Source organism: Drosophila miranda, chromosome 4, assembly GCF_003369915.1.
Source record: "Drosophila miranda strain MSH22 chromosome 4, D.miranda_PacBio2.1, whole genome shotgun sequence".
NCBI classification, from domain to species: Eukaryota; Metazoa; Arthropoda; class Insecta; order Diptera; family Drosophilidae; genus Drosophila; species Drosophila miranda.
This window is the reverse complement of record NC_046677.1, coordinates 14,651,712-14,672,267: the sequence shown is the minus strand read 5'-3', so window position 1 is coordinate 14,672,267 and position 20,556 is coordinate 14,651,712. Positions and strand designations below refer to the sequence as shown.

The 20,556-nt window shown below is 55.2% G+C and overlaps 2 protein-coding genes across 6 annotated transcripts in view; both read left to right on the top strand.

Moving 5' to 3' along the window:
- The window catches only part of LOC108161750 (protein split ends), an 85,445-nt gene extending 67,428 nt beyond the window's left edge, over positions 1-18,017 (top strand). For 4 of the 5 annotated variants that reach the window (XM_033393003.1, XM_033393005.1, XM_033393004.1 and 1 more), the window contains 7 exons: positions 68-13,766; positions 13,839-13,945; positions 14,086-14,166; positions 14,312-14,510; positions 14,583-14,843; positions 14,910-15,241; positions 15,322-18,017. In XM_033393003.1, coding sequence (XP_033248894.1) covers positions 68-13,766; positions 13,839-13,945; positions 14,086-14,166; positions 14,312-14,510; positions 14,583-14,843; positions 14,910-15,241; positions 15,322-15,609 — 14,967 coding nt within the window. In that variant the 3' untranslated portion in view covers positions 15,610-18,017. The remainder of the gene's footprint in view (positions 1-67; positions 13,767-13,838; positions 13,946-14,085; positions 14,167-14,311; positions 14,511-14,582; positions 14,844-14,909; positions 15,242-15,321) is intronic. The other variant, XM_033393007.1, reaches the window with a different exon arrangement.
- Positions 18,018-18,847: 830 nt separating this feature from the next.
- LOC108163937 lies at positions 18,848-19,768 on the top strand. Its single transcript, XM_017299472.2, has 2 exons — positions 18,848-19,023; positions 19,083-19,768. Exons 1-2 carry the CDS (start codon positions 18,945-18,947, stop codon positions 19,694-19,696), a joined length of 693 nt encoding a protein of 230 aa, XP_017154961.2. The 5' UTR covers positions 18,848-18,944; the 3' UTR covers positions 19,697-19,768.
- The last annotated feature ends 788 nt before the right edge of the window (positions 19,769-20,556 follow it).

The following is a 20,556-nucleotide window of genomic DNA, read 5'->3' as shown; positions in this document are numbered from 1 at the left end:
TCCTCCATCCCAACAGTCTCTTTACCCTTTTTTCGAATCTGTTTACTCATCAATTTCCTCCCATTAGCTGGTGGATCCCTATCCCTCCTCGGGGGACAAGCAGCAGCCGCAACAGCCACCTTTGACCCCCCTATCCAACTGTGATGTGATACACGATCCCCTCAATCGCAAGAGCGAGATCCGACGAGTGTCCGAGGCGTCTCCTCTCTCCAGCAGCAACAGCAACAGCATGAAGTTCCCTGGACATCAGCCATCGCCCTCGCCCTCTCTGATGCTCAGCTGCCGCCGACCGTCCATCGATACTGGCGCCTTCACGGCGCTCTCCAGCTCCTCGGCGTTCCGCCACGGACTGACGGGGGCCAGCGGCATGGAACAGCAGCAGCAGCAGCAGCACATGATGAATGCCTCGCTGGCCGCCAAGCGGCGGCGTGTCGCGCCCATGCAGCAGCCACCCACAATGGGGAACAACAGCAGCTCCGGCGGTGGTCTGCTGCTGGGTGGAGGAGTCACCGGAGTGACGCCGCCCAACGATGAGGCGTACCATCATCATGTATCGCGAGGACGCGGCCATCAGCTACATTCCCATCACTCGCACGAGGCCAGCGGCGGGGAGAGTGCGGACGGATCGCGGCCGGGCACGCCCCTGTGCGATGAGCGGCCCGAAGTGCTGCCCTCAGAGCCACGACGCCTGCCCCCGCCGAGAGAACGAATGAGGGAAAGGGTCAGGGAGGTGATGTGGCTGCCGATGCCCAAGTTTGGCTACTCGTTCATCCAGCAGCATCGCAGTGGTGGAGGCACTGGCGGAGGCAGCAGCGGCTGCTCGTCGAGCAGTGTATCCAGCTACCTGCTGGGCTGCTCCTCGGCAGCCGGTGGCCCCGCCAACAGCAACAGCAACTCTAGTCTAAGTGCAGGACTCGGCAGTGGATCATCGGCCTTCCTGCCGAGCCCCTCCTCACGCTACTGGCGATCCTCCTCGCACCAGCATCAGCATCATTCGCACCACTCGCAGCAGCAACAGCAGCCGCAGCAGCAGCAGCAGCAGCAGTCGTCCTCTGGCTCCTCCTTGGGCCTGATGGCCAGTCCGGCGCGTCCTCGCTCGCTGAGCTCCAACTCGAGCGACTCGGATGTGCCTGGACATGCCGGAGGAAGCCCCTCGCTGGATGAACGCCTCCGCAACTTTGAGGAGAACTACGAGCGATGGTCCGGCGGCAGCAACACTCAGCAGCAGCAGCAGCAGACGAGCAGCAACACCAATTCCAGCCACAGCCACAGCCATGTCCCGCAGTCGAGCAGCAGCAGCGGCAGCACAACGATGCCCTCGTGGCAGCTCTCGATGCACACGAATCTGAGCGGCTTGAGCACGCATCCGGCAAACTCTGGCAACGGCAACAGCAACAGCTCTAGCGGCACGGCCTCCAGCTGCCATTCGGCGAGCAATTCGCGCCACAAGTTCCTGGACATCGACGAGCTGCAGCCCTCGGATATCGTCAAGTCGGTGCTCGCCAAGAAGTCCATCTTCGACGACGATCTGCAGCGGCTGAAGAAGAACCAGTGGTACGATCCGAGCAGTGCGGACTTTGCCATCGGCTCCACCGCGATGGGATCCACATCGACAGCCTCGCGGCATGGCCTGTGCAGTGGAAATACCTCCCCAGCGCTGCTGCCCAACCTGGCGGCCACCAAGACGACGCCCATCATTGGCAACTGCACGCCCGTTCTGTCCAACAGCTCGACGAGCAGCAAGACGACGACGAGCGGACTTCTGCAGCGGCTGAGCAGCCTCTCGCCCATGAACTCGCCCCAGGCCTCGATGTCTCCCTACAACAGTCCCTCGCCCTCGCCATCAGTGGGAGCGGCTACGCCGAGCGGGCAACTGTCCGCCGTGAAGCCCATGGCGGGATGCAGCAACAGCAGTAGCAGCAGCACCAGCACCAGCAGCAGTGCAGCGGGCGGAGGAGTGGCTCCCACGGCTACCGCTACGGTAGTCGCCGCTGCCTCGTCATCGGCATCGGCATCCCCAGCTGCCACATCGGGAGCCACCAAAGGACTGCAGTATCCGTTTCCCAGTCACCCGCCTCTGCCAAACACTGCGGCGCCACCGCCTGCCGTGCAGCCAGCACCACCGCCACCACCAGAGACGGTGACACAGAAGCAGCAGCCGGCAGCCAAGACGTCCGGATCGCCACCAGCGGCACCCAACAGTCTGACGAAGAGTCTGAGTGTGCCCGCCGAGGCACTGCCGCCTTCACAGTCGCCCAGCGCCAGAGCACAGCTGCAGAAGTCTGCCTCTGTGCCGGGCAGCACGAATGTAGGGACTACTACTACCTCCAGCAGCAGCAGCAGCAGCAATGCCCCCTCGAGCTCCTCCAATTCCACATCATCGCCCAACGGTAACAGTTCCTCAGCAACAGCCACCACAACACATGTACAAAAGTCCCAACAGCAACAGCAACAAAACTCCAGCGAAGAGGAGCACAAGAGCAAGACAACCACATCCCACTCCTCCTCCCACTCACACTCGCACTCCCACAAGAAGAGCAGCAGTAGTGCCCACAGTGGGACAGGCACGAACCGGTCCAACAGCCTGGACAAGTCCCACAGTTCGAACCGAGCCAACAGCACGGACAAGTCCCACTCTGTGGACAAGCACAGCAGTGTGAACCGTTCCAACAGCAAGGAGCAAGCCACGGACAAGTCTAATTCCACGAACAGATCCAACAGCTCGGACAAATCCCACGCGACGACAACGACGGCGACATCGAATCGTTCGAACAGCGTGGACAAGGCGCACGGACAAGGTGCGAACCGTTCGAACAGCACGGACAGGTCCCACAGCAGCAGCAGCAGCAGGCACAACAGCCGCTCGGATGGCGGCGACAAGAAGGCGAAAAAGTCCGACAAGAGTTCCGTTTCATCTTCGACGAGCTCCTCCGACAAGCGCAAGAATTCCGCCACATCCCAGTCCTCCAAATCGGCGACTCCACGCATCGAAGACTCCACGGACACGGACGATCCTGGGGAGCGATCCGAAAAGGAGCAGCGCCAGGAGCGTGAGAAGGCGCACCAGAAGGAGCGCCATGAGAGGGAGAAGCGCAAGCAGCAGGAGCGAGAGGAGAAGGAAAAGGAGCGCAAGGCTCACCACCACCAGCCGGAGGACAAAGAGAAGGAAAAAGCTCATCCAGAACGGAAGACGCAGACCCACCACCAAGAGGAAAAGGAAAAAGAGCGCAAATCTCACCAGGAAGAAAAGGAGAAGGAGCGCAAGGCCCAGCAGCAGGAGGAGAAGGAGCGTGAGGAGCGCAAGGCCAAAGAAGAGAAGGAGCGCAAGGCTCAAGAAGAACGTGAGCAAAAGGAGCGTGACGAAAAGGAGCAGCAGCGAGTGCAAGAGCAGCGAGAGCAGGAGAAACGAGAGCGAGAGCAGCGTGAGAAGGAGCATCGCGAGAAGGAGCATCGTGAGCGGGATCACCGGGAGAAGGAAAAAGAACAATCCTCCCGACGATCCATCTCGGACTCGGATCAAGAGTCCCGCATGTCCAGGATGCGCGAGATGTCCTCGTATCACAAAAACAAATCTGATGCCAGCTCAGAGGCCAGCAGCTTCTACGCGCACAATGTCACGCCCAGCGCTGCCGAATGCGAGCGGCAACACAACAAAGAGAATGCCGCCGATGCCGCTACAGTGCCGTCCTCCTCGTGTCCCACGCCCACAGCGCACGATGGCAGCAATGCCAATGCCGCCGCAGCCAAGAATCGCTCGAGGAAGTCCTCCAGGAACTCGCCGGGTCCCCGCATCCACAAGCGTCGCCTCAGCTCGCAGGATAGCAACCACAGCGGCGGAGGCGGCGGCGCAGGTGTCGGTGGTCTGCACAACCATCACGATGACTATGTGAAGCGGATACGCATGGAGAACCATCAGAATCCCCCCACACCCAGCCAGAACCAGCGGCTCAACGATCAACGTCACGACGGAGCCAAGGAGCCGCAGCATAAGAGCAGCAACAGCATCGCCAGCTCCAAGGACTGTGACCCCAACGCCAAGACAAACTCCAGTTCCTCGCACTCCAAGTCGCACGGCAGTGGCGGAAGCTCTTCCTCCTCCTCAAAGCATCATCGCAGGGAGAAGCATCACTGCAAGAGCATAGCGAGTGCCAGTGCCCCCTCTTCGATGGATGTCGTCACGCCATCGATGGATGTGCTAGAGACCCCAAAGGCAGCCCTCAAGCAGCAACAGCAGCAGCAGCAGCTCGTCAACACCAGCGAGGAGGAGCTGCAGCCGCAGCCAAAGCGGGAGAAGGAGAGGGATCGAGAGAAGGACAGGGAAGCACACCACCACCACAGCAGCAGCTCCTCTTCGCGCCACAAGAGCAAGCGAGAGCGGGAGCACCATCGAGAGCATCATCGCGAGAAGAAGCGCCATTCGGTGGCCGAGTCCACCAACACCGATGAGGAGCAGCAGCAGCATCAGCACATGCATGCGCACTCGCATCTCCAGCTGCAGCAGCAGGAGCTTCAGGATCAAGAGCAGGAGCAGGAGCATCATCACAATCCCCATAGACGGACCTCCGCCGCCGGCAGTGGCTCGGCGGGAGAACTGAGCTCCGCTCCGACCAACACCTCCAGCGGCAAGGGGCATCGGGATCGGGATCGCGACCGGGAGGGGCATCATCATCACCATGGCCACCACCATCGGAGGAGGAGTGTGGACAGAAAGTCCTCGCGGGGCTCGGACGAGGGGCACCACTCCTCGAAATCGTCGCAGCGCAGCAAGCTGATGATGCTCAGCTCCGCCGACTCGGACGACACGGACGATGCCTCCAAGAAGCACTCGATCTTCGATATACCCGACGACTGTCCCAACGTCTCGATGTACGACAAGGTCAAGGCCAGGAGCTGCAAGAACATGCAGCGTCAGGCGGAGGAGAAGAAGATCAAGGCCAAGTTCTCGCAGCTGAAGCAGTCGCGGGCCAAGAAGAAGCGCTCCACCAGCTACGACGGCGACTCGGACACGGAGTTCGAGGACCGCCATCACCGGAACAGCGGCAGCAGCAGCTTCCACGGCCGACACATCGGTCTCTCCAGCAGCGACGACGACGACGAGGATGAGATGATGCAGAGCCACAGCCATAGCCGCATATTCTCCGACTCGGACGCGAGATCCGATGGATGCGAGGATCACGAGGCGGTGGCCAGTCGCGTCCTCCAGATGCAGCAGAACCTGCGCCGTCTGTGCGACGGGGACGACAGTTCCGAGGACGAGATACGCAGGAACTTCACGAAGCACAACCAGCACGGAAAGCGCAACTCGCACACGACGCGCATTGCCTCCGATTCGGAGTCGCAGTCGCAGCCCGGAGCCCCGGAGATGGAGGTGCAGATCAAGCTGGAGCCCCAGCCACAGCCAGAGATGGAGATGGAGCTGGAGCCAGAGATCAAGCAGGAGCAGCTGTCGGACGGCGGGGGAGAGCAGAAAAAGACAGAGACCGAGTACAAGTCGCGCCACGACTCGCACTCCTCGATGGAGGAGCGCAAGCTGAAGACGGAGATCAAGAAGGAGTATGGGGACTTCTACAACTCTGCCGCCGGTGGGTGCTACTCCAATGCCTACTCGGACTCGGGGACGGGCAAGACTATCAAGGACTATTCCCCGGAGACGCGCAAGAAGCACAAGAAGAGCAAGAAGCGCCTGAAGTCCTCCTCCTCCCGAGAGGTGGAGGCAGCCCAGCAGCAGCAGCAGCAGCCCCCGCCATCTCTCGTTGTATCCATAGCCACGCCCTCGATCTTCGATGTGCACTCGTCCGATTTGAAGGGGAACAAGTTTGTGGATAGCCTGGATGATCTGAAGATGGAACGGGAGCGAGACCAGGAGCGGGAGCGGGAACGGGAGCGAGACCAAGAGAGTGTCCTGCCCATATCGCTGGAGATTTCGGCGAGTGAGAGGCGGAAGCACAAGGAGCGCAAGGAGAAGAAACGCGAAAAGATGAGGAACCTCACGGCGGAGACAAACACCATCGCTGGGTCTGCCACCACAGCAGCAGCACCACCACACATGAGCAGCAGCGGCAGCACCAGCACACCAGCTGCACCGCCAGCAGCAACAGCAGCAGCAGCAGCTGTTCCTGTTCCGTCTGCCGGCAGCAACGATCTCGGCGAGAAGCTGGAGAAGCTATCGAAGGAAGAGAGGCACCGTTTGAAAAAGTCGAAGAAATCCAAGAGTTTGGACAACTCCTCCTCTTCCACGAGGCTGTACAATGCCGCCTCTGGCAACAGCAGCCTTGTGGCAGCGGCAGCGGCAGCAGCAGCAGCAGCATCCCCAGCGCCTGTGTCTGTGCCTGGGCCCGTACCCGTTCCTGCCACACCCACCTCTGCGCCAGCTCTCTCGCGAGACAAGACGCGGGGCGAGGAAAAGATGGAGTTCATCTTTGGCATCATCTCGGACGAGGATGAGTCGCAGTTCGCCGACGAGCAGGCAGAAGGCGGAACCAAAGAGATCTCCTCGAGAGAACCGATTGTGTCCGCTGCTCTGCAGACCTACAAGCAGGAGCCACCATCCACACCCACACCCGCACACACCTCCGCCAAGATCCAGGAGAACCAGTTGCCCATCAGCCCAAAGGAGGACCAGCCACCAGTGGAGAGGCCCCCTCGGCAGACGGGCGGCAGCTCGTCGTCCTCCTCCCATGCGGACAGAGAGCGGCATCGCAAGGAGAAGCGCGAGAAGAAGCGACGCGAAAAGTCCCACCGAGAGCAGCAGCAACAGCAGCAGCAGGCGGCGATCCAGCAGCAGTCCTCCTCCTCGAATGCCACGAAGATCGAGGACGACAACAGCGTGGACATGGATGAGGCGGGACGGGCCTTGGAGGCCCAGCTGATGGACGACTTTGACAGCAAGACGATGCCCGAGGAGGCCACCCCCTCGACGGCCAACACCTACAGGTCGGACATGACCGATGTGTTCCGCTTCTCGGACAACGAGGACAACAACTCGGTGGAGCTGAAGCTGAAGCCCTCATCGATGGGAGTCCCGACCCAGTCGAAGCAGCCGCCGGCAGGCGAGGAGCAGCACAAGAGCAAGGACAAGAAGAAGAAGAAGAAGCGCTCCAAGGAGGAGAAGCAGGAGAAGATGCTTCGCAGGGAACCGATTCCCACTCCGGCTCTGGGCCCGGGCCCGGGGCCGGGTCCTCCCTCGACGCCTGGCAAGCTGACGGTGAATGTCCAGGCAGCCGCCAAGCATGCGGGTGAGCAGATGGACGCCGCCAAGCATCGTTCTGCATCTGCATCGCCTCCGCTGTGCAAGCCCTCGCCGAGCCTGCCCTGCCTCATCGGAGACGATGACGATGTGGATGTACCACAGCCGCAACCACATCCCCCGAAGCCGAAGGTGCCGCCGAGCACTCCCACCAGCACCGGCGCCAGTGCCAGCGCCAGGGGCAGCGGCTGCGACAGCCTCACTCCCTCGCGAGAGAAGCCACGCCTGATCAGCCCCATTCCCAAGACCCCGACCATCACGAACTCCACGAGCTCCATGCTGTCCACGCAGTCCGCGGAGACGCCAGTGAGCAGTGGAGCCGGAGCCGGAGCCGGAGCAGGAGCAGGAGCTGGATCTGGTGCGGCGGGTGTTAACTCCTCGGCGCTGGCCACGACGCCCACATCCTCGACAACAGCCGCCGCTGCGGCCGCGGCAGCAGCCTCTGCTTCCGCGGAGAGCTCTCCCACGAGTGCGGCGCTCGGCAAGAAGAAGGACATCTTCATTCCCGGCTTCGATGGCCAGCTGGACGATAGGATCAGCGAGTCGGCTGTGCAGTCTATCTCCGCGGAGTTCAACAGCACCTCCCTGCTGGATCCTTTGGCAGGTGAGCCCAAGATTCCGGTGGCCTCGCCACCGGGGGCCACTAAGCCACTGGAAAAAATTGAGGACAGCAAATCCCGGGTGACCATCTCCCAGGAGGAGACGGAGAGCGCCGTGTCAGCGCTGCTGGGCGAAAGCTTTGGCACCTCCTCGACGGCCGACTACTCGCTGGATGGCATGGACGAGAGCGAAATGGAGCCGTCGGCGTCGGCTCTCGTTGTGGCCGAGCCCGATGAAGAGGCCGCCCTGGCGGCCAAGGCAATCGAGGGAGCCGTGGAACCACCAGCCATTCTGGAAGACGAGCCTGAAGCAGAGCCAGAGCCAGAGACAGAAGCAGAGCCGCCAGTGGTCGTGGGAGCAGGAGGAGTCCTAGATCCCGACGAGATCAACAAGGCTGTGCAGAGTCTGAGGCACGAGGACATGATGGACATCAAGGCGGACACTCCCCAGTCGGAGAGAGATCTCCAGATCGACACGGACACCGAGGAGAATGAGAATGCCGACGAGGCAGACAGCAGCGGACCGAGTCTCAAGATTGATGAGACCGTTCAGAGTTCAGAGACCTCCTCATCGCCAGAGAAGTCTATGTCGAGCAGCAGGGAAGCGGCAGCATCCAAGGCATCCCCAGTGGCGGATCCACCTTCCAAGAAGAGTCCACCTTCGGTGATCACGAAGCTGCCATCTTTGGAGCAGCAGCAGCAGCAGAAGCAGAAGCCCCCAACATCCGTGATGATCAGCGGCAGCTCGTTGACATCATCTTCCCCCGTGAAGATTGAGCCGCCGACGATCAGCAAACTGCAGCAACCATTGGTGCAGCCGGTGCAGACGGTGCTACCCGCACCCTCGGCGATGCCTCCTGCTTCTGCAAAGGCAGCGCCTGCACCTGCACCACACAAGACTCCCATGCCTACACCCACGCCCACGCCCACGCCCGTCATCAATCTGGATCTGTCGAATGTGATGGCCAATTGCTCGAACAGCAGCAGCTCCGGCTCTCCCTCGATATCCTTCGGGAGTCCCACGCCCAGCCAGAGCATCCCCTGCATGCCGCAGGCCTCGACGCCCAAGCAGACGCCAACGCAACAGTTGGCACTGCGCACGCAGTCGCTCATCATGCAGCCCCCGACCATCTCCATTCCAGAACAGACGGCACACTTCATGGTGCCCCACATGGTACTCTCCCCACATCATCCGCAGCAGCAGCAGCAGCAGCCGACGACGCCAGGTCCCAGTTACATGATGAGCATTCGGGCACAGTCGCCACATAGTCCGCTGCTGTCGCCGGGACGAGGCGGGCCACCCATCAATCGAGTGGTGGGCCAACTGAGTCCTGCGGGTCGTCCCGTGCCGCAGCAGCAGCAACAGCAACAACAACAGCAACAACAACAGCAACAGCATGCAGTGATGACATCCCCACAAGGCGGCAACATGAGTCCAATGGCCAGCCCCACGCCGCGAGTAGTGGCCACCAATACCACATCTCCCACCACGAGCAAGCCGAACAGCTACCAGCCGCGAGGACAACAGCAGCCACACCAGCAACAGCAGCCATCGCCCAAGTCTCTGATGGATCTGCAATCGCCGCAGTCGTCACAGTCGCCACAACTGATTCCCATGCAGAAGATGCCGCCGATGCAGGTGCCACACCACCCGACGATCATCAGCAAGGTGGTGACAGTGCAGCCGCAGCAGGCCACCCAATCGCAGGTGGCAAGCTCCCCGCCTTTGGGCAGCCTGCCGCCTCTTGGGCACAAGAGCCTCCACGTGAATGCACAGCCACAGCCGCCACACCATCAGGCGCAACAGCAGCAGCAGCAACAGCAGCAACAGCAACAGTTGTCGCCGCAAATGATGTCCAAGATGACGGCAGCACATCAGCAGCATCAACATCAGCAGCAAGTGCACCAGTTTATGCACCAGCAAATGTTGCAACGACAGCAGCATCAGCAACAGCAGCAGCAACAACAGCAGCATATGCAGCAGCAACAGCAACATGGACATCAGCATGGACAACAGCAGTCGCAACAGCATCAGCAGCAGTCGCAGCTCCATGGACAGCAGCAACACCAACTGCAGTTGACTCCCGCGCAGCAACATCAGTTGCAGCAACAGCAACAGCATCCACATCAGGCGCCACAGCAGCAGTTGACTCCCGCGCAGCATCAGCACTTCCAACAGCAGCAGCAGCAGCATCAGATGAACCAACAGCAGCAGCAGCAGTTGAACCATCAGCAACAGCAAGCACAGCAGCAACAACATCAGGTCCAGGTACAGCAGCAACAACAGCAGCAGTTGAACCAACAGCAGGCACTGCAGGCGCAACAGTTGCACATCCAGAAACTGCAGCAACAGATACAACAACATCCTTCCCAGCAGCAGCAGCAGCTGGGTCCGCCGCCACCGATGTTTTCACAGCATCCGCCACGTGGCATGCCCAACCAGCAGCAACAGCAACAGTTGCCACACAGTCCACCCTGCAAGCCTGCAAATCCAATGGTGCACAGTCCGTCATTGCTGGTGAGAGTGCCACAACCGCAGCAGCAGCAGCAACAGCAGCAATCGTCTCCAGGTGCCACGCAAATGCAAACGCATCCAACGCCGCAACTGAATGTGATCCAGAGTCCAACTACCAAGCAGACACTGATTGTCCAGCAGCATATTGTGCCACCGCCAGCAGGACAAGCACCGACGACAGCCGCCAATGCGAAGATCCACTATCCAACGCAACAAAATGTGAATCCCAGTCCCAATCCCATCAAGGAGACCCCGGTGGAGGCATCGGGATCGGCATCATTGGCCAACAAGACGTCGGAGAGTGTTTCGGTGATACGGACACCCACACCCACGACCAGCGGCAGCGGCAGTCCAGCGATAATCTCCCCAAAGGCAGCCAGTGCGACAGCCAGTGGCACATCCCTGCTGACGGAGGAGAATCTCATCAAGATCTCGTCGCAGCCCAAGCAGGATGAGCTGATCGAGCAGGACTCCAAGGAGGTGGACAGCGACTACTGGTCCGCCAAGGAGGTGAATATCGATAGTGTGATCAAGAAGCTCGATCCACGGGAGCCGCCGCCACCTCCGGCAGTCATCAAGGAGATGCCCCCGACAGTGGCAGTCGCGGTGGCTGCCCCAGTGGAGGTGCCACCCACCCCTACCATACCAACGGTGACACCAGTGTCGACACCGCCTCCTGCTGCTACTTCTGCTCCTGCTCCGGCGCCTGCGCCTGCCCCTGCTCTAACGGTGAACGATCACGACACGGAGGACGAGACGGAGACCCTTCAGATGGCCCCGAAGCCCAGCACTCCGACTGTGGGCAGACCGCCGGGTCGTGGAGGCGCCAGCAAGCGTGGCAGACAGCCGCGTGGCGCCAAGAAGCAGGGAGGACTCCCACTGACCACGCCAGGCGTTGCACCAGGAGCTGATGCTGGATTGGGCATCGCTCCCGGCGACAATGGAGTGCAGACGCGTCTAAGGAAGCCGGTGACGGCGCCTGTCACTCGCGGCAGGAAGGGTCGTCCGCCCAGGAATCTCCTCCTGCAACAGCAGCAGCTCCAACAGCAGCAACTGGCGCAACAGCAACAGCAGCAGCAGCAGAAGGCCATGGAAATGGCGACACCCACATCCACACCCACGCCCATAGCAGCAGCTGTGGCAGCGGTAACGCCCAGCACTCCAGTACCGACGGCCGCGGAGAAGAAGGCCAGGAATCAGGCGCTGACTCAGGCGCAAGCCTCCAGCCAGGACGTGTATGAGTTCAACGATGACTCCGGCGAGGCGGAGCCCAAGGTCAAAATTGCGACTGTGGTGCAGCTAGTGGAGGATCAGCGGCCGCGTCTCATTCTGACGATCAACAAGTCGCAGCCGTCAATCAGGAGCAGCACCGATGTGGAGCCACCAACAGAGACACAGGCACAACCACAACCACAACCACAATCCCTGTCACAGCCACAGCCCCAGGCGCACGCCCACAACGATGCGACGATTAGCGACAACTCGAGCGAATCGAGCAACACGCGCAAGTCTCGCCGCCTGCAGGAGAAGGAGGATCGCAGCACAGTGGACGACATCATCGAGGATGTGGTGCGAAATACCAACACACAAATGGCCGCAGGAATCGGCGCACAGACTCCTCCCCGCCGCTCCGGACGGAATGCCCAGACGAAGAAAACGGAGCTCGTGAATCCGCCCACCAATGCCGTGGGTCGTCCCCGTCGCACCAAGGACAGGAAGCAAACCATCTCGGAGCCGCTGTCGAGCCTGATGGAGGACTCATCGCAATCCTCATCATCGCCCGCACCGCCCGCGACTCCCATCCTGCATGGCCCCGAGCAGCATGCCGCACATATGCCGCAGCTGGACACCAAAGAAGTTGAGCCCACAGCCGCCGCGCCATCCGCTGTTCCTGTTCCTGTTTCGCATCCTGCTGCAGTGCCTGCAGTGCCAGTGGTGCCAGTGATGCCCGCGCATCCCACGAAGCCCACGATACCGCAGCATCCCAAGAAAAAGGCGATTGCCGCAGCGGAGATCGAATCGTATCAGGCCATCAACTCGTCGATACCCAGTGGAGGGCTGCCCATGCACCAGACGGCAGCTCCGGCCACGCAGAAGATCACTGGAGGGGCAGCGGATGCCGTGAGCAAGGCCCTGGTGGATCCCGTCACGGGAGTCATCACCGCGGGCATGCCGCAAGGCAAGGAGGGCAACCTCCCGGCAGCCACAGCTGCAGCTCCCACCAACAGCAGCAATGAGGCGGCACCGCAGATGCAGCAGCAGCAGCAGCAACACCACCAACACCAGCAACAGCCGCTGCCACAGCAGCAGATCAATGCCACAGTGCTGGCTCCGTCTACGGCGGCGCCCATCACTGCGGCTATGGGCAATAAGACCGTGCAGCTGGATGCAGCGGCGCTGTTGAACAAACCCGTCAGCGTGTTGGTAAAGCAGCAGCAGGGACAACCGCAGTTGGTGGCGCCACCAAAGCAACAACAACCGATAGTGCTACAGCAGAATCCACTGCCCACGGTGTTGCAACACGCCCAGCTGAGCAACGTGCGGCCTCCCCAGCCCCTGAAGGCGCATGTCCTGAACAGAGAAAAGAACCTCCAGCAGCAACAGCAGCAGCAGCAACTGACGCCCACAAAGGCGCAGCCAGCGGTTGCAGGACACATGCTGATCACAGATGCCGCAGGCAATCAGCTGCTCCAGCCACAGATCATAGCACGCCACTTGCAGCAGCAGCAGCATCTGCTGGTGAACGTGCCACCACCGTCGGCACATTCGCCACATTCTCCCAGGATTCAGGGGCAACAGCAGCAGCAGCAGCCACAGCAACAGCATCAGCAGCAGATGGGAGCAGCAGCACCCATGCCACAGCAACAACAGCAGCAGCAGACGCTGGTCATCAAGCAGGCAACATCTGCAGCACCACCGCAGATCCTGCATGTCGTAAGCTCCAAGGCTTCCGTGGTGCCGCAGCCGCAGCAGCTGCCGCCCACCTCCTCGGCGACAGGATATATGCAGCGTGGCAACTCTGGCTACGTGCCGCCCACCGTGCTGGCACCTGCCACATCCGCACAACAGCAGCAGCTGTACAAGCCACCGAACCAGCAGAAGACCGGACCACCGCAGGGAGTGCCAGTGCAGGTGCAGCTGCCGCTGCCGCCGCACGGGATACCCATGCTACCCAATCATCCGGGCCTGCTGCTACAGCACCAGAAGGCCCCGGCGCACCTGCAGCCGCAGCAGCATCAGTTGACGCCTTCGCCGCCCTTGGCGCCTGGCAAACCGAATCCCGTGGTGCACAGCCTGCAGGCAGGACAGATCCTGCCAGGGAGCGTGGGCAGTCCGCCGCCCGTCTCCGTGGCTGCAGTGCTCAAGTCGGCGCAGCAGCAGGTTAACTCTGCAGCAGCAGCAGCGGGTAAGTGGAACGCCCTACCAGCTCCAATCGGCAGACGGAGCGTAACTAATCCTCGATCTCGATCCATTGCAGTGTTGCGCACAGCCATTCCCAACATCAGTCCGCAGGGACAGCCGAGGGTTTCGCCCCTGGTTCTGCCACCAGGAATGCCGGGAGTGCCGCCCTTCGACACGAGTCTGGTAAGCATCTCGATTAAGCCGTGGTCCCACCTAACACCTAATCCCATCTAATCTAAGCATAAGCGTAACCAAAACTAATCCTGAAACTAACTTTTGACTTTAAACTCTTGAAATTGCTAACATTTTTGTGGACGCTGCAGCACGATCTGGGTGCCTATGTCAGTGGACGACGCACCCAGAGTCCGCCGCCGGCCCACCAACAGGCCTCGCCCATAACACCGGTAATGCACGAGTTTTACTTGTGGAGCTTACAAGTAGCGTAATCCCAATCCCCCTCTGGCCAAACAAGAAGAGCACCCAGAAACCCTGCCTCGAGGAAACCCCTTACTAATCCTCATCCAACCTTTGTTCGTTCCTTGCTTACAGAACGATTCCACGTATCGGGGCGTGGCTGCGTCCAGAGACTTTATGCTCTATCAACACCATTTGATGCGCAGCGGCGACTACGACGACAAGATGATCAGCAACAGTCCGCCGTTGGAGCTACGGCGACCAGGCAGTGGACCACCGCGCACCATTGCAGTGCCGCACAGCCTGCAGAGCCCGCAGGATCGCACAGCAGCGGGTAAGTGCCGATTGAAGCCACTCTTATGGGAAAACTCATTGATATGATATGATCCCCTCTGTTCCTCTTCAGACTCCCCTCAAATGGCGCAGGTCTATGTGCATAATGCTCGCATTCCCCATGCCCACTTCAGCGACATGGCCACGCGGGCGGGCTACTACGAGACCGGTGGGATACAGCTGGAACCGCCGCCAGCCCATCGACCGGCGGCCTCGATCAGCGTGGTGGTGCCGCCACCGCCTGTCGGGGCGAGTGTCAGTCCATTCCTGGGCCGGGATGGCAGCATGCAGCTGGAGGATAGGGAGAGGGAGATGGAGCGCATGTCCATGATCGGTGAGTGTCTGCAATCACGATATCCATATCCACCAGTAGCCCTGACGGACCGTTCCCGTTTCACAGTCAAACAGCAGCAGGAGCAAATGCCAGCAGCTGTTCTGCACGCCGGCATGGAGCTGGCCGCCGCCCAACAGCAGGCACCGCCGCCAGCAATGGCCCCGCCGCCGGGTGACTCGCTCGTGACACTGCTGCAACGCTATCCCGTGATGTGGCAGGGATTGCTGGCCCTGAAAACGGACCAGGCTGCCGTTCAAATGCACTTCGTGCACGGCAATCCGAATGTGGCGCGTGCCTCGCTGCCGAGTCTGGCGGAGAGCAGCACGCCGCTGCTGAGGATTGCCCAGCGTATGCGCTTGGAGCAGACGCAGCTGGAGGGAGTGGCCAAAAAGATGCAGGTAAGTCCTATCCCACTCTCATCTCTGGGTGGACCGGAAATCTGTTACAGTTGATAACCGAATGTCATTCCCACGAACAGGTTGACAAGGAGCACTGCATGTTGCTGGCCTTGCCATGCGGCCGAGACCATGCCGATGTGCTGCAGCACTCGAGGAACCTACAGACCGGATTCATCACTTATCTGCAACAGAAAATGGCCGCCGGCATTGTCAACATACCCATACCGGGAAGTGAACAGGCCGCCTACGTGGTGCACATCTTCCCGGCCTGCGATTTCGCCAACGAGAACCTGGAGCGTGCCGCTCCAGATCTCAAGAATCGTGTAGCCGAGTTGGCACACCTCCTGATTGTCATAGCCACTGTCTAAGGCACCCACCGGTACATCCAGGACAGTGCCAGGACAGTGGCTGCACCACCGGACTATGACCATGTAAATCTCTAGGATGCGACACTTTACCCAGACTCTGACAAAGAAAAACCACCCACAAGAACCAAGAACAGCAGCAGGCAACTACAAGAACTACAACCAACCAACAAAACAAGTTACGCTCTTCTAGTATTTTAAGTAATTTTAAATAGCGATTAAACAAGCAAAAGTTTAAAAAAGCAAAGCAAAGCAAAAAGAACTTAAACAAGCAGAAATAACATGCAAACTTTATTGAATAAATAAATGCACGCGACGAAACGAGACGAGACGAGACGAAAATTAGATGGAATGGAACATTGTTGCTCCCAGAATATGTATTTGATTTGAATATCTGACGAAGAGAATACAAAATGTCATGTCCAAAAACAGAACTCAAACAAAGCGAAAAGATCCAGCGTTCAGCAACCACTTGTACACTTTAAAAGCAAAAGCAAAAGCAAAATACGATGAACATATATTTGTCTAAATTTAATTATTTAACCTTCCCCTAATTTAATCCTTTAAAAGAAAAAAAAAAGAAAACAAAATGAAAAAGAAAAGAAAAGAAAAGCTTGCAAAGTATCGTTAAGTTTGATCTCAAGAAAAGAAAGTTTTATTTTTTGCTTAATTTAAAATGAAAGAAAATGTAAGAAAAAACACACACAAACACAACAACAAGTAAACGTAAAGGCAACACGCAAAAAAACACACATACACAAGCAAATGTTAAACGAAAAAAGCTTAAAACATAATAACTGTTTACTGTACTATGCATACTACTACCCATACCATACCATACCAATACCAATACCATACCATACATAATATGAATATCCGATGATTCTATGGCCCCCAAAAACTCCTCTCTGCCCCTAACAAGTTTGAGTTTTCAGTTGGTGACTACTTCAAGGGTCAAACCGCCGCCTCCCCACACCCAAATACTTTTGCACATCTTACAAAGTTTCCGCTAGAAAAGTCCTAGAATTTGTTGAGTTTTCCAATTGTTTCATTGGCTCTATGGAAGGCCCTCCTTCCCTCTGTAGAAGAAAGGCCTGGCATAGACCCAAGGACCCAACCAACCCGAGCGCCCAAGAACTTACCCTACCTGTCTGGTGTGGTCTGATCTGTCGCCAACGCTGTTTGCAGCACAATTAGGTTTAAAGATGCGCCCAGAGGCTTTTCCTACGATTACATACACACACACACACGTATACATTACATTATATTACCATACACATATACATATACATACATTACGAGTATACATATAGCCACGTATAGAGCGTATTTAATTATAAACGAATATGTGTTAAGCCAAATATTTTAAAGTTTAGAGAGAGACTAGTTTTGTGTTGGATTTCCTGCTCCGCTCTGCACCAGAGCAACTTATATTGCTTTCCATCAAAACCCCCGCAACGACGGGGTTTCTGTTCTTCCAGACTCGACGTTGTGGGTCTTTTTGTGCAACCCCTTGAACATTTATTTCTGTTAGATCTTGTTGGTTTTTGAAATTGTCGATACCCCATTACAACACCACCACTGCCACAACACTAAAACACTGGACTATCTAAATCGAGGCGTTCCGTTCCGTTTCCAGTTTCCGTTCCCCATATTTCAATTTTGTTCAATACTAATTTGGTTTGTTCGCGCGAAACTTTGTAAGATGATTGTTTGGGGGATGCGGGGGAAGCCCTCTTTATACCCTCAAAAGCCCTCTGCTGACACATACACAGACCTAAACACCCTCCTCTACCCTAAAAACATACATACCCACGACACCATATGCTATACAATAAACTATATAGTACTACCTACCTACCCTCTCTGTACACTCCTTAAACTTAAACGTACGTTTTCACGCCCACTTGTAAATTATGTGACGACAACAAAAAGATGAAACAAAACAAGAAAAATAACGATAAAACGAAAAACAAAACAAAATAAAAAAAGATGAAACAAAAACAAGAAAAGAAAACAAAACAATACACAACTGTAAAATATTTAAATTATTTAGAATCTAACAGATATATGAAATGTAAATACAGTTTAATTAGTGTTTAGCCCGTATTTAGTTGTATGTTTTAAAACTAAACTAAAGAGAAACTGTACATTATATAACACAATTAATGATACGAAAGAAAAAACACGAAACGATCGATCAGAGGAAGAGATCAGTTCATACAGAAACAGAAACAGATAAACAGAAAAAAGTAAAGTAAAAGAAAAGAAAACATTTTCAAACAGAAACAAAAACAGATGAAGCGCTGTTAAACATATGTTTATGTATAAGTTGTATGCTTTAAGACACTTTTTAGTTATTTCCTAAGTTAATTTGAAGAAAAACGATTAAATTACACTTATTTCTTACACTTGGTTTCTTCTTATTGTTATTATTATCCTTTTCCTTTCAAACTATGGACATGATCCAGACATTTTCGACCTCTCCTCCCAGATCCCAAATCCCAGATCCAGACAACTGTCTGATTTGATTGTTCCCAATAGCGTTGTTGGTTGTTCAGATAAGCCGTTATCTCTCTCAGCCCGCGAATACCGAAACAAAACCGAACCGATCGAACCCATTAGCGAAATGCAACTTATACATACATATATACATAATATATATAGATGTTAATGTTATAACTGTAATTAAATAAATTCTATACCTATGCATTATAACGATGTTGGTGTTTGTGGATACTCTCTCCTCTCCTCCACAAAGCTTTGATTTTGGAATTTCAGAAATTTCTTGGTTCTGTCTGTTTAAAACTTAACAGTTTATAACAGTTTCAGTGTTTTTCATCTTACTGAACACAGAACGTGAGCGACCATATCTACCTCACACACCTTGATAATTTGATACTTTTAAGGTACTCTTTGGAGTATTTTCTAGTATATTTATTTTTTTCTGGTATATTTACTGTATGTAATGGTATATCTAGCCAATTTCAACAATCTATTAAATTTCATTTTCAACGGTATATAGAAATCCAATAAAAGCAAGTATTTAAAATATGCCAGTTAAGAAGAAAATTAATTCACTAATAGGATAAAATTATGTGGGCATGGCTAAATGTTCTATCTAGCTAGTAATATTCGACGGAATATCAAAATCGAGGAATATGTATAATAGAACTTGAATTCGTCAGTATATTTAAGGTATTTTTTTTTAATTATATGGTATATTTTGGCATATTTATGAGGCGGTCGCACAAATGTAAACAAATCGTAAAATTTTGTCTTTCCACCTAGTTTTTGAATCAAATTGCTCGAATTTTCTGCCTAACATCCTGTGCTTAATGGATTTTACGAAGCAGATGGACGATCACCTCTTCATGCTCATTGAAAACACCAAGTTCTTTAAGCAAATGGCCGACGGTAATTTATTTCCAAGTTACTCATTTAATCGAGTTGTAAACAGATCTGAATTCACACAGCGCTGGGCGATTGCGATGAGAATGGCGAAATGAAAAAGTTTCTCGAAGAAAGCGTAAGAAAGCGGCTGCAGATGGGAGAAAAACTTTTAAAAATGGAACAGGAGCATGAAAACACCTGCAAGGCCATGGATCAGGCCCAGGGGGAGAGTGCCAGCACGGAGGAACTCTCGAGGAAAGTCGATCAACTGAATCAAGCTGCCGCTAAAAGGGCCTCCAATGTGAAGAACAAAGTCAAATACAAATACTTTAAGAAGGAAATTGAATTCTCTGCTGGTCCGGCCGACGGGAATGCTCCTACTTCCGATGGTGATTTCGGTATGTCCGAAGTTGTGCAAACCGGAGGCGATGTGTTCTCCTTACACGACCCATGGTCGATGGTGCTGATGAAGGACCCCGTGCGTAACACGATGTGTGGCCATATCTACGACAGTGGATCGGTTAACGCCATGATAAAGGATTACGTCAGAATCCGCTGTCCTGTATCGGGCTGTGCCAATAAGCACTTCATTCAGCCATCGCATTTGGTGCAGGACATCGAGGCTCAGGAGAAGCTGCGTCGTCATCTGTCTGAGCAGAAGTTAGAGGTAGCTTCTGATTCTGACGATTCTAATTAGTAGCTAAAGTGCGGTGTTTTTTTTAATAATACAAGAATATAGATAGCCCACGAATGGTGGAGAAACATAAAACTATATTATATATTAACAGGCAATATCCTTATTGCCCTTGCCCTTATTGCGCAATCACGAGATGGCGAGGAAAGCCCTAATTGGGCGAGAAGTACATTTGTATGTACGATGGGGGAAAATATCCTATCCTTAATAAAATAAAAAAGTTTCTTTAAGAAACCAGCGACCTTCTGCTAATTCCTGTTCGCATGGTATCCCAGATCTGAAATTTCTCGTGTTCGGGCTTTTGAGCGACGTTAAGTTGTCATTTATTTTCTGATATATCCTTAATCATTTGGTAAGGACTCAAACAACCCAGCCAGTCATCGACAACAAGGACTTTTACTATGGAAACTAAGAAATGCGGCTACGCGGGCATTAGACTCTAGATAGATGTCGCTGTTGTTAAGTTTAAGGATATACGCGTCTATAAATTTAGATAGTACATATAAATGTTTACCACTTGTTTATTTATGTATACTAAGCTAAGTTATGATGAATAAAAATATTTAAGAATCGTCCTTGCTGTATACTGTATCGGAGAAATTATCCCGATTACAAATAGGCGTGGGTCACAAATAGCGGGTAAGGATATATGTATTTCAAAATATAACCACAATTATATACTGATTCACTTACGCATCTCGAAGCTGAAGCACAGTGTTTGATTCGGCGGCGTACGAATGGGGGGGTGGCTGACATTAGTTCCTGTGGGAGTGAACCAACAATTCCGCCGTCGATCACTGGTCCCTGCCGCAGTGGACGGGACATTGTCGACTCAGCGACACAGACGCGGCATCATGGCTATG

What these genes read in the sequence shown, in the direction of transcription:
- LOC108163937 (XM_017299472.2), top strand. Translation starts at nt 18,945, where the DNA reads ATGGATTTTACGAAGCAGATGGACGATCACCTCTTCATGCTCATTGAA. An exon ending in CTTTAAGCAAATGGCCGACG is followed by an intron (nt 19,024 to 19,082) that starts GTAATTTATTTC and finishes GAATTCACACAG; the next exon opens with CGCTGGGCGATTGCGATGAG.